This window comes from Dioscorea cayenensis, chromosome 1 (assembly GCF_009730915.1).
Source record: "Dioscorea cayenensis subsp. rotundata cultivar TDr96_F1 chromosome 1, TDr96_F1_v2_PseudoChromosome.rev07_lg8_w22 25.fasta, whole genome shotgun sequence".
NCBI lineage: Eukaryota > Viridiplantae > Streptophyta > Magnoliopsida > Dioscoreales > Dioscoreaceae > Dioscorea > Dioscorea cayenensis.
Genome location: NC_052471.1, coordinates 23,811,356 through 23,824,327, shown reverse-complemented (window position 1 = coordinate 23,824,327; position 12,972 = coordinate 23,811,356). Strand labels below are relative to the sequence as shown.

General features: G+C 34.9%; 2 protein-coding genes across 5 annotated transcripts; both read left to right on the top strand.

Annotated features, from left to right (window-relative positions):
• Positions 1-3,826: 3,826 nt before the first annotated feature.
• Positions 3,827-7,162, top strand: LOC120263558. Of its 3 annotated transcripts, none has more exons than XM_039271513.1 (5): positions 3,827-3,847; positions 4,274-5,241; positions 5,343-6,154; positions 6,256-6,374; positions 6,494-7,162. In XM_039271513.1, the coding sequence occupies exons 2-3, from the start codon at positions 4,278-4,280 to the stop codon at positions 5,696-5,698; spliced, it is 1,320 nt and encodes a 439-aa protein (XP_039127447.1). In that variant the 5' UTR covers positions 3,827-3,847; positions 4,274-4,277; the 3' UTR covers positions 5,699-6,154; positions 6,256-6,374; positions 6,494-7,162. The 3 variants fall into 2 exon arrangements, with proteins under 3 accessions (XP_039127447.1, XP_039127464.1, XP_039127455.1); XM_039271521.1 differs by lacking the exon at positions 3,827-3,847 and having other exon boundaries at positions 4,077-5,241.
• Positions 7,163-8,572: 1,410 nt separating this feature from the next.
• On the top strand, positions 8,573-11,399 carry LOC120265611. Of its 2 annotated transcripts, none has more exons than XM_039273567.1 (5): positions 8,573-8,687; positions 9,612-9,797; positions 10,773-10,906; positions 10,999-11,052; positions 11,184-11,399. In XM_039273567.1, the coding sequence occupies exons 2-5, from the start codon at positions 9,778-9,780 to the stop codon at positions 11,225-11,227; spliced, it is 252 nt and encodes an 83-aa protein (XP_039129501.1). In that variant the 5' UTR covers positions 8,573-8,687; positions 9,612-9,777; the 3' UTR covers positions 11,228-11,399. The 2 variants fall into 2 exon arrangements, with proteins under 2 accessions (XP_039129501.1, XP_039129492.1); XM_039273558.1 differs by having other exon boundaries at positions 10,999-11,093.
• Positions 11,400-12,972: the final 1,573 nt, after the last annotated feature.

Below are 12,972 nucleotides of genomic sequence, written 5' to 3'. Positions count from 1 at the left end.
TGATGCGCTGCTAGGCTTGGATTGGTTGGAGAAGATGGATGTCACCTGCAACTTCAAGTCCAAGACACTATTCTTCGATTACAAGGGTGAGGCTGTTAAGATACAAGGAGACAACACAAGCTCTATTCCAAAAAGTTAGCGGATATCGGTTATCCATTTGCAACAAAGGTGACCATCGCCAGATTGCAATAGTGGGCTTTCATTGCCACAATGAAAAACTCGAGTAGTGCCGGTGACTTGTCTCACGATAAAGAGCTTATCTCTCTTCTACGCCCGCTGGATGTGTTCACGTAACCCAAAGGTTTACCTCCTCCCCGGACTTATGATCATCAAATTCCTCTAAAGGTTGGTGCGGAAACCCTTTAAGTTCAGATCCCTACATGTACCCATTCATTCAAAAGCACGAGATTGAACGGATAGTTAAGGAGCTCTTAAGCAATGGGGTGACACAGGAGAGCAATAGTCCCTTTACCTCTCCAGTTCTATTAGTAAAAAAGAAAGATGGATCATGGCGCTCCGTGTTGACTATAGAGAGTTGAAACGATTAACTATAAAGGACAAGTTTCCTATACCTTTAGTTGATGAACTCTTGGATGAGCTACATGGAGCTCTTTTTTTATTCTAAATTGATCTCCGATCGGGGTACCATCAAATTCGGGTTCAACCACAACACATATTTAAGATCGCTTTTAGAACTCATATGGGCCACTATGAGTTCAAGGTGATGCTGCTCGCTTGACGTAACGCCCCAAAGAACCTTCCAAGCACTTATGAACTCAATATTTCAACCTTTCCCGCGCAAATTTGTTTTTAGTTTTCTTTGATGATATCTTGGTTTATAGTCGATGTTGAGGAATCATCTTATGCATTTGCAGACGGTTTTGCAAGTCTTGAGGGATCAACAACTCTTTGCTAAGGAGTCCAAGTGCAGCTTTGGTTAGAGCCATATTGAGTATTTGGGGCATATCATATTTGTAGATGGAGTCTCAGCTGATAAAACTAAAGTTCGAGCCATGTTAGATTGGCCAACCCCAAAGGCATTAAAGGGTTGAGAGGGTTCTTGGCCTTACAGGTATTACAGTAAAAGTTTGTGAAAGGATACGGGAGCTTAGCGCATCTTTGAATCAGCTTGTTAAAAAGGACAAATTTTTTTATGGGATGATAGTGCTCACCACTCATTTGAACTTCCAAGGTGCCATGAGTTCAACTCCTGCTTTTGGGCCTCCCGATTTTTACTAAACCTTTTGTTATTGAGACTGACGCAAGTACGACTGGTTTGGGGGCAGTTTTGATGCAAGACGGCCGGCCATTGGCTTATATGAGTCAATCAGTAGCTAACCGACATTTGGGACTCTCCACCTATGAGAGAGAACTTATGGCAATTGTGCAAGCTGTTAACAAGTGGAGGCCTTATTTGTTGGGCCGCAAGTTCATTGTAAAGACAGATCATCAGAGCTTAAAGTTTTTTGTAGAACAAAGGTTGTCTACCATCATACAACAAAAATGGTTAAGTAGACTGATGGGTTTTGAATTTGAAATTCAATACAAGAAAGGTCTTCCAATGTTGTGGCCGATGCTTTATCCCGCCAACAAGAAGAATTACCTGTGTGTGCACTCTCTTGTGTCACACCCAAGTGGATGCTTGAAATTGGAGCCAGTTATGAAGGAGATCCTACAGCTGCAGAATTACTAGCCAGAGCTACCCTTCAATCTTCAGAGGATAGTCACATCTCTTTTACCAATGGAGTGATAAGGATACATGGTAAATTCTATGTTGGTCCTACTGGGTTAAGACCTAAGATTATTTCAAAATTTCATAGTAGTGCATGGGGAGGTCACTCAGGCGTCACCACCACTCTAAAGAAAATTCAGCAAACTTTTTACTGGCCAATATGATTCAAGATGTTAAGACTTTGATTGCCGAATGTCAAGTGTGTCAGACTTGCAAAAGTGAAAGAGTTCCTTATCCTGGATTGTTACAGCCATTGGATATTCCAGAGCAACCTTGGGTGGATATCTCTATGGATTTTATCGATGGCCTACCTTCCTCTGAGGGCAAAACAACAATCTGGGTAGTTGTTGATCGATTCAGCAAAATGGCACATTTTTTGGCTTTGAAACATCCATTTAAAGCACAAGACTTAGCTACTCTCTTCATGGATAAGATCCATCATCTTCACGTCATGCCGAGGAGTATTGTTAGTGACAGAGATAGCCTCTTTCTCAGTCAATTCTGGCGTCATCTTTTCAGCAAATTGGGTACTAAGCTAAATTACAGTACTTCCTACCACCCACAGTCAGATGGTCAAACCGAACGAGTCAATCAATGCTTGGAGACTTACTTGAGATGTTTTTGTGCTGACAAGCCAAAAAAATGGGTTAAATGGCTTCCTATGGCCGAGTGGTGGTACAACACATCCTTCCATACTGTTGTAAAGATGCCCCCATTCGAGGCACTCTATGGATTTCCTCCTCCACAGGTGAATTTCCACCAAATCTCAATTCCTGGCCACACCGGCGCTCAGCAGTTTGTTTCTGATCGAGCTGCCATGTTAGTCGCCATCAAAACCAATTTGCAGCTTGCTCAAGAACGGATGAAATGGTATGCGAGATCAAGACCGCAGCGAAAGAGAGTTCACAGTCGGTGATTGGGTTTATCTTAAGCTCCACCCTTATTGCCAAACATCAACAACTACAAGACCCAACCAAAAATTAGCTCCTCGCTTCTTTGGGCCTTTTCAAGTGTTGGCTCGCGTCGGGAAGGTGGCATATACCCTTGCTCTTCCGGAAGGCAGCTCAATTCATCCTACTTTTCATCTCTCTCTGCTCAAACAAAAATTGGGAGCTCACGAGGTATTGAATCCATTCTTGCCACCAGTCAGTCCTGATGGGCAAGTGTTACGGGAACCGATGAAGATATTAGACCGCCGCATCTATAAAAAGGGTAATGTGGCTGGCGTTCAAGCCCTGGTGCAATGGGTAGGCTTTCCTGAGAAAGATGCTACATGGGAAGACATTGATTCACTTCAGGCCTTGTTTCCCTCTATTTCCTTGGATGTGCTCTCTACAGGTTGTAGTGCTTCTTGAGGACAAGAAGCATTTCCAGGGAGGGGTATTGTCACGAGCAGAAGGGTTTTCTGGATCTTCTTGTGCTAATATGTGTTTTGCTTAGCTTAATTCAGTTTGTTTTGCTAATCCTTTGGCTTAGTGTTTGGGAGTCATGTGACAAGGTCTATATATAGGTAGGAGTGGGTGTAAAGACGCAGTTTTTCAGAAAATTGGTAAGAAAATCTCTCTAACTTTTCCTTGTTTTCCCTTATCTTCCCCTTCCCTCTCAAACCTGTAGATTTTCCCTCAATTCCTTTCCTTAAGCTGTGAAAGCTTAACATATGCATTACCCTAAAGAGACAAAATCACACTGCTAAAGCTTGAATTGAGAAAAAACCAAAAAGAATAATCAACCAAAAACGAGACAAATAAGTAAAAAGAAAACCGATTATCAATTTCTAAGAAGGCTAATGGTCCATGATAAATAATACTATTTTTGTTAACCCGTAGAAAATATATAAGAAAAACCGCTTTTTGCTTGCCGCAAAAACACATCCAAAAAACAAAATAGAGACAAAATTTAAATTCAAAACACCGCCAGGTCCGCCATCTCTCTCTGGCCAGGTCCGCCACTTCTCCCTTGCATCCGGATCAGCACCGCCAGGTCCGCCACCTCTCTCTTGCATCCGAATCAGCACCGCCACCTTCCTTGCATCCAGATCGAAGCGCCACTGATGCCGCTTTTCCCTTAGCATCCGATTGAATCACAGACGCAAAGATCGCCTCATCTGAGATTTGTGTAATTGCTGATTTTTTTAATTTAATTTTGTTATAATTTGTGTATTAAATATTAAATAAATATAAATATATATATATATATATATATTGGTTGATGTTCTCTTCCATGATATGCTATAGCCTGTAGTTCATCAAATTGTTCTTGTAATACTATTGAGTATTGACATCAATAAGATTATGTAGCAAGAAAAATGAAGAAATCTCAACAATTAAGAATTAAAACTAATATATTTCTTTAACTAGTTTGTATAATTGTATCTTAAAGCTTCTTGCATAATTGCATTGCATCAAGGAACAATACAAGTTAGAAGGAATTAGGATGAGATTCATGAGAATAAATGTGTTAGTTAAATGATTGATGTTTTAGTTATACACTTATGCAGTTATAGATATGTAATTAAATGCTCAACCATTTTATCTTTGATAGGTAAATGGCTTCTGCAAATGAGAAGACTATTTCATCATCAAGTGGAAAAAGTGATCCATGTTGGAAATATGTTCAATGCATTAATCCAAACAACAAGAATGATTTGAAATGTAACTTTTGCAATAAAGTTACAAAAGGTGAAATATTTAGAGCTAAACAACATATTGTGGGAGGTTTTAGAAATACAACCATTTGTCAAAGATGTCCACCACCTGTACGAGAAGAGATTCAGTCTTTTATGATAAATAAGGTTAATGCAAGCAAGATGCTTGAAGGTAATTTTCTGGATAATATTATTGAAGAAGATGCTTTTGGCGGTGATGAAGAAGATGCAGATGAAAGAACCATTATGATGAGCTCGCACCAAGGAAGTAGTAAAATTTTGAATGCAAAGAAACGACAACGACAAAAGGGGCCAATGGATTTATACTTCACACAAAATGCTGAAAATTCAAGAAAAAAGGAAAAAAATCTGAAGCAAACAACAATCAATGATACTTGCAAGAAGGAGTTGCGGGAACGGGCATGTAGAGAAATAGCTCGATGGTTGTATGATGCAGCGATTCTATTTAATGCCGTTAAATATCCTCAATTTCAAGTAATGATCGATGCAATTGGTCAATATGGTATTGGCATGAAAGCACCTAGCTACCATGAGGTCCGTGTCTCCTTGCTTAATAAAGAAATGGAGGATGGCAAAAAGATACTACAATCCTATGAAGAAGAATGGGCACATTATGGTTGCTCTATAATGGCTGATGGTTGGACAGACAAGAGGAATAGGACATTAATAAATTTTTTGGTGAATTCTCCAAAAGGAACTGTGTTCTTAGAATCTATTGATGCTTCGGGTTATGCAAAAACTGGAGAAAAAATGTTTGAGTTGCTTGATCGCATGGTTCAACGTGTTGGAGAGAAAAATGTCATACAAGTAGTTACTGATAGCGCATCCGTTAATGTCTTTGCAGGTATAAAATTAATCTATCCATCATATCGTATTACATATTATTTGATTACTTTATTAACTCAAAGTGTTCATTTATTTGATTATTTTTGAATTTATTTTCAGGTAAGCGCTTGGAAGAAAAATATAAGAATTTGTTTTGGACTCCTTGTGCAGCACATTGTTTGGATTTGATTTTGGAAGACATTGGTAAGATGCCAAATGTGAAAAGAACTGTACAAAGAGGAATCAGCTTAAACTCCTTCATTTATGTTCGACCGGGCATGGTTAATATGTTGAGGAGTTTTACCGGTCAAAGAGAACTTGTTAGGCCGGGTGTTACAAGGTTTGCCACGGCATTTCTCACACTTCAACGAATCCATAAATTGAAGAATTGTTTGAGGAAAATGTTTACTTCTGAAGAATGGGAAAAGAGTAAGTGGTCAAAGGAAATTGCCGGGAAAAAGCACAAGCTAGTATAATGATGACAAGATTTTGGACAAGCATTGTATATATTTTAAAGATTTTCCGCCCTATAGTTAGTGTGCTTCGATTGGTTGATGGTGAGAAAAAACCGGCTATGGGATACATTTATGAAGCCATGGATACGGCCAAGGAAGCTATAGCAAAGTCGTTTGGAGAAAATGAAGAACAATACAAAGATGTGTTTGATATCATTGACAAACGATGGGAATGTCAACTTCACCGACCTTTGCATGCGGTTGGGCACTATCTTAATCCGGAATTTTTTTATGCCAACCCAATGGAGATTATCAGAACTAGTGAGATAATGGATGGAGTGCTTGAAACTCTAGAGAGATTGGTTCCTGATGCTTCATGTCAAGACAAAATCAACAATCAAATGAGTATATATCAAAATGCGGGTGGCATATTTGGAAGAAACTTGGCAATTAGGAATCGAAGTTTGAAATCACCAGGTACGTAAGTTTTGTAACTTTTGTTATAAATTGATAAGATTTAACTTATACTATTGTGTAAGTGTGTAACTAACTTTGTTATTAATTAATTTCATTAATAGCCGAATGGTGGAAATCTTATGGAGCCTCAACTCCAGAGTTGCTAGATTTTGCAATCAAAGTACTCAGTCTAACTTGTAGCGCATCCGGTTGCGAGCGTAATTGGAGTATTTTTGAACATGTAAGAATTATACTTATATATTAGATATTGTTGTTTTTTTTTTTAATATTGTAGATTAACTCCTAAGGCCCTTAACTATATACTATAATAAATATATAATGTTGTCTTTGTTTTTTCAGGTTCATAATAAAAAAAGGAATAGACTTGATCAACAAAAGTTGAATGATTTGGTCTTTGTGAAATATAACCGAGCACTAAAGCGTCGATATGATGACCGTGATCGCATTGACCCCATTTCTTTACAAGATATTGATGATGCAAATGAGTGGTTGATGGGTACGCTAGAACAAGAGCAAGGAGACGACGAACTAGTGTTTGGTGATGATGACCTTACTTGGGATGCAGTTGAAAGAGCGGCAGGGGTTGATGAAAGCGCATATACTACTCGAGGTCGAGGAGGAGGAAAGGGAATAAATACTAGTGCTTCAAGTTCAAGGCCATCAAAGGGGAAAGAGAAGGCAATGAAGCCATCATTTGCTAGTTTGAGAACCCCCTTAAATTCTAGAGATGGCAATGATGAGGAAGAAAATCTTGGAGATGATTATTTTGATGAAGAGAATGATGAATTTGAAGAGAAATTTGATGGAGTTGGTGATGATGATAATTATGAAGCACTTGATGGTTTTGAATATTTTGATGATGAAAGTGATTAGTGGCTAGATTTTTATTATTAGTTAGGAGTTAGGACTCAATGGGTGCATTATATCACATTATTGCATTTTGGTCTTGAACATTTGAACTTATTATGTCATTATGCATGTTGGTGCCTTCTATGATATTAATCTATAGAACAGTTTATAAACTCTTTCATTTTTTTCTAAGTGCGCCTAGTGTCTCTCAGGCGCGCGCCTGCGCCTTGCGCCTTGCGCCTAGGCTCCAGGACCCCCTTGCGCCTAGATGCGCCTTGCGCCTGTGACAACCTTGGTCCCAACCCAACGGATCACAGCCGTTGAACTGTTTTTTTCATTCCCTCTCACACTTTGTCTTTATGAGGTATATGCATATGTAAATGTAATTTCATTCCCTCACACTTAAAACAAAGAAACTCCTTTATATATCATGCTTAAATTAAAGTAGTATTAATTAGTATATTGGAAATAAAATATAGATAAAGAAAGAGATAATCATAGTTCGTGGATTGCCGGAAAACAAAAAAAAAGTTATATATACAAATAATCAGGGGCGGAGCCAGAAATTATATAGAGGGGCGAACTACAAATTTTAAAATAATTAATTAACAAAAATTTTAAATTTTAAATTATAAAATACATTTAATTTTTTTTATATAAAAATAAGTAAAAATTAATTAATATATCAAAATAAATATTTTTTTATCAAAATTTAGACTTCTTTATGATTTTGACTTAGTTGCCTTAATAAGATAACTAGAAGTCTATAACAGAATTTTGGAATAAACCCTGTAATTTATTTAATAAAAATTCATTTAATTTTAATAAATACCTATTTGAGATATTTGTTGAAGAAAATTGTAACAATATAAAAACTACAAAAGCTTTTATTTATAATCAAAAGAAATAAATGTTTTTGTATCAAAATAATTATTGGTAGTCTTTCAAAATTTGAGTTTTCAAAATTATTATTAAAAAAATTTAGAGATGAGGATTTTAAAAAATAAAGGGCTTAATGTATCTACAGGACATATAGATAATATTTTAAATTAAAAAAATTCTCATCTACACGACATATTTAATTTAAGAATTTATCTAAATTTGTTTAAATTTTTTTATAAATTTAATTTTTATAAATTATTTACATTTAAGATCTTATTAATTATAAAATAAACTGATATTTAAATATTTTTGAAAAATAATAACTTTCATTTAAACTTCTATTAAATTAATCATAATTTTAAAAAAAAATATTTATTACTAAATCAAAGCTTTAATTTTTCTCATATCCCTAAAAATCAATGCACATTAATCAATCATACATATTTTTTCAAATTTTCTTAAATAAATAAATCATTCAACTGAATAAATAAATAAATAAAATCATTCAACAGAAAAATAAAATAAAATAAAATAAACATAAAATAATGAAAATATAAAAATATATAAAAATATATAAAGATAAAAAATTAAAAATATATTTTAAAAAAACATTGAAAGGAGTTGGGTGGAAGGTGGAGGACTGACGGGGAATGTGAGTGGCGGAGGGGGTGGCAGGCAAGGGAAGGGCGTCAGGGAAGGGGGCGGCGAGGAAGGCCTTTGGAAAAGAAGGACCCCGCCGGCGACAGGAGAGGATTTCAAACTTCAAAGATTTGATTTTTATGGTTTTTCATTGATCTTCACAGTATGTTTTCACTGAAGAAAGCAAGTGCATATAGGGAGAGAAATGGTTGCAATGTAAATTCTAGATTAAACAAATTGCATTGTCTCTATTATGTTCCTTGATGAAGTCATGATTTTGACAATGGCTTCTTGGGAAGTGTTTGGTTTCTTTGATGGGCATTGTTTTGGATTTCTGTGTGTGGATTTAAACTTTAATGAAGTGATTATTTTCGGGTTTTTGAACATGTTGTATTTAGATAAAAGCTGATGCAATGTGAATCCCTAATTAAAAAATTGCCCTGTTTAGGGTTGTAAGTTTATGAGATTCTGGTGATTTGATTGAAATTGAATTTCAGTACACGATGATATAAGAAATGTCATGTAATTATGGCTTTTGTTTCTCTTGCTTGGTACTAGAGCACACTGGTTGAAAACTTTGATGGTGATACATCCAGAAGTTTTAAATTTGTCTTACTGTGATCTAGGTCCTATTTTGTTTCTAGATGATATTATTTTTGCAAAAATGGCATTTGCGTTTTGTGTTAGTTCCGTCACAATGTATAACAGTTTATAGTTATTCTTTCAAGCATTTGATTGACTTGAAATTGATTTGCCAATGTACAACGTCAAAAGGGTTAATTTATGGTTGACAAAAGCTGTGTTGTTTGTTTGTCTGTATAATGTTTCTTCATTATTAATTATGATTTTGCTCAATCTCAGTCGTGTCATCATATTATTCGTTACTACATAACATTCCACTGACAGAATATGCAACAAAAGAGGATTGGGGTTATCCATTTTTCTTTAGTTTTACCTATTCATGATATTATTGCTTCATTTGCTAATTTTTTAATGATATGTACAATCCTTTATTGACTTTCTTTTCTCTAATCTTTGGTGGGAAATTCAGTTAATGTTTATAACCCTGTGCTTGATCAATGTACAGGTTCTCTAGCCGAGTTCTCAAATTGCAGATGTGATTCTTCTAGCATAAGAACTGCTGTTATAAATCAAGGCAATGATAATTCAGTTTCTGAACTTTCAAGAGAAGTGTGTGTTTGTGCTCATTCAGAAAGCACTACATCTGGGAGCAGAAAAGACAATGGCATTGTATGGAAGCCTGTGGTAGCCGGTATGAACATTATGAATCTTTTCTCAAGAAAGATGGCCATAGTAGTTATTCATATATCCCATTAATATTATATACATGTCATCTTGTATTTGATATTTCGAATTGAGAGATGCTCTTTCCAATTTCCCTTGACTGCTTTGCTGAATTTCTTTATTAATTTACTATTCCATGTTCATGGCGTTTTGCAGCATTAGATCCAAACTATTGCCTTCTAACTGTTTTGATTGCGGCAAGAGTCATAGCATTTATTCTGTGAATCTGTTTTTGCTTTCCGATAAGCATCTTCAGTTTACTTTTCCTCCGTTCTTATTTTGTTTACTCTACATTTATAGAAGTACCTCTTGAGCATCAATGCTAATATTAGGGTTGTCAAATGATCAGGCCATTTGTAAGCAAGTCAAGCTTGGCTCAAGATTTTAAGTAATCGGGTTGAGCTTGATCAGAGACCAGCCCTCTCAATAGCTCAAAAAAAATACAGCATATGGTAAATCATAATAGTATATTATATAATATACATTACAGATTATACATACTGTATGAATATTAAATGCAAAATTTATTGTTTGGCTTCAAGTCATTGGGTGATATAAGTCTTGTCTCAAATCTTCTTGTATACCCTCTAGACTTTCTACATGCTCTGAAGGAATTGTAGATGGTATTCAAAAAGTTTTCGGAACTGAATGAGCAGGAGACTTGTGGTGTAAATCCCAATTCTCTTAGAAATATGAAGAGTGCACCTGCGGTAAACTCGTTATCTATTATAATCTAGAATCAATTTGATAGAATTGTATTCTCTTCTGCATTGATGCATCAACCCTTGCATAAATAAGCCTGCTGCTTTTGTTATATATTTCTGCAATAATATGATTTTCTTGATGAATATCTAGTGATGTTGACATTGGTGATGCTGTGTTATTGCTTCTGTATGACCCTTTTCTGTTGCGTGAGATATTCATGGTACTTGTATTAATGCAGAGAAAGACATGTAAATGGAGTTAATACAGGTTCTAATTCTGGGCAATTGGATTTTATGGCTGATAAATTCATTTCAAAATCCAGCGGAAGTCCTGATGAGCTGAGGCACTCAATTCAGCAAGAACAGTCAGATGGTAACCTTCATCATTATTTAATTTCACTTGCAATAACTCTAGTCTATTATCCTTGGTATATTTACAAGTGGTAGGTTTTCTTTTCTCTCCAGATATGTTCAATATTACAAGTTCAAGCAGAACCAAGGATGAGTGTTTCGATGAAGGTAGAGGCAAAAGAAAAAGAAAGATTAAAGTTCATTTCGACGTGAGTTCATTATCTAGCATGTTAACTTAAAATACATTATTTTCTCAGCGCATTTCTCTTAAAGTCAACATATTGTCATTCTGCTTTCAGGAGTTGAATTTTCCGGAGAAATCAGTCAGAAGTACGACGAATAAAGATAATGTGGTACCTCGGCCTTATGCCACATGCGAGTTCACCTTGACAAGGTGCAAATAACTTCCTGATATATATATAGATAGATAGATGCTACCTGTGATTGTTTGTCATAGAGTCAACATTTTTTTAGTTAAGCATCATTATGTCATCATTAATTGAGTGTTAAAAGTTAATCCGTTGTTCTTTGAGTTTGATTAACAATGACCTTTTTTTTTTTTTAATCATTAATAGAATGCATTTGTTTGCCAGTAATACTCCAGATTAACAACTTTATTGAATTAAATTATTTGGTTAAGTCCAAATTGAAGATGCCCTCATGCTCAACAAATGATGATACTTTAGTGTCAATTATGTCTTTGATTCTAGATTAATTTTTTCCATTACTTTTATTGCTTGTCTTTTCCTTTTCTGAGAGGTTTTGTTTGATTTTCAGTAACCAATTCTAGGGTTCTTGTTTCCTTTTTTTTCGTTTAATTAAATTAAAGTGAAGAAGAGAAATGACTGCATCATGACAATAAACCTTTTGTCCTGCATTTTGTTTGGAATCTCTTGTACTGCATCATCAAGTGCAATATGAATCAGAACTTTTTTTTTGTTGACTTTTTGCAAATACACCCTTGCAAATATTTATAAGTGTTTTATATAGGAAAAATTTTACCTTACAAAAATTTTATTTGCATTTATACGGCTGTAAAATCAACCATTTTTTCTTTTTAATATATATACTTAATCTAAATTCTAATTCAAGATGCCTACATTATTGTTGGAAAATAAGTAAAATGTCTTTTATCCTTTCTTTATATTTCACTTGCTGTTGGTTATATATATATATATATATATATATAGGTTTTAGTTTGCCTTGTTCTTGTATTTTAAGTTATAACCATTTATAATATAAAGTCATAGTATAGAAATATATTCATCAAATTTATCAAAAAATTGTTATGTTTATCCCCATCATAAAGATTTTTTTTCCCACTATTAAAAGCTTTTTTGGTTTATTAGATAGGTAAATGATTTACAACAATTGCCCATAGTTAACTATAAAAGAGACAAGTGGGCAAGAATCTTAATTTTTCCTAAATTCAGGGCTTTATAAGGGTATGTACATTCAACAACCTTGATTAAAGGTTTTTTTTTCATTTTTGTGGTGAAACCCCTTTGGGATATTTCAATCAATGGCAGTGTTATTAAACCTGGACTGGCTCGGCGGTTCGATCGGTCAACCCGGTGACCCGGTGATCCGGTAACTAAGCCGGTCTGGTCTTTAATTAGACCGGACATGCAATCAACCCGGTGTTACTCGATGTGACCCGGCCGAGTTTCAATGACCCGGGCGGGTTAATGCTTGTTTATAAAATGACATTTTCATAATTTAGTTTTTGTATTTTTTTATATGTTGGAGGGTAAAGATGTTAAGTTTAAACATGTATTGTGGATTGGTTCGATGTGTAGTTTGAATTTTAAAATTTTGGGTTGAGTTTTGTTATATATTGAATATTTGAATGAGTTTGACATTAGGTTGAGGGTGGAGTTTTTTATATATTGGATTGAGTTGGTTTGATGTTAAGTTTAAACATGTATTAGATTAGTTTGGTGTTAAATTTAAACTTGTGTTGTGGAATAGCCGTGTTGCCACGGTGACGACCAATAACACTATACATAATCTTTATGTATTTATATAAATATTTATCTAATTAATCAATTATTATTGTAATTATTATTATATTAATAATATTCCGTC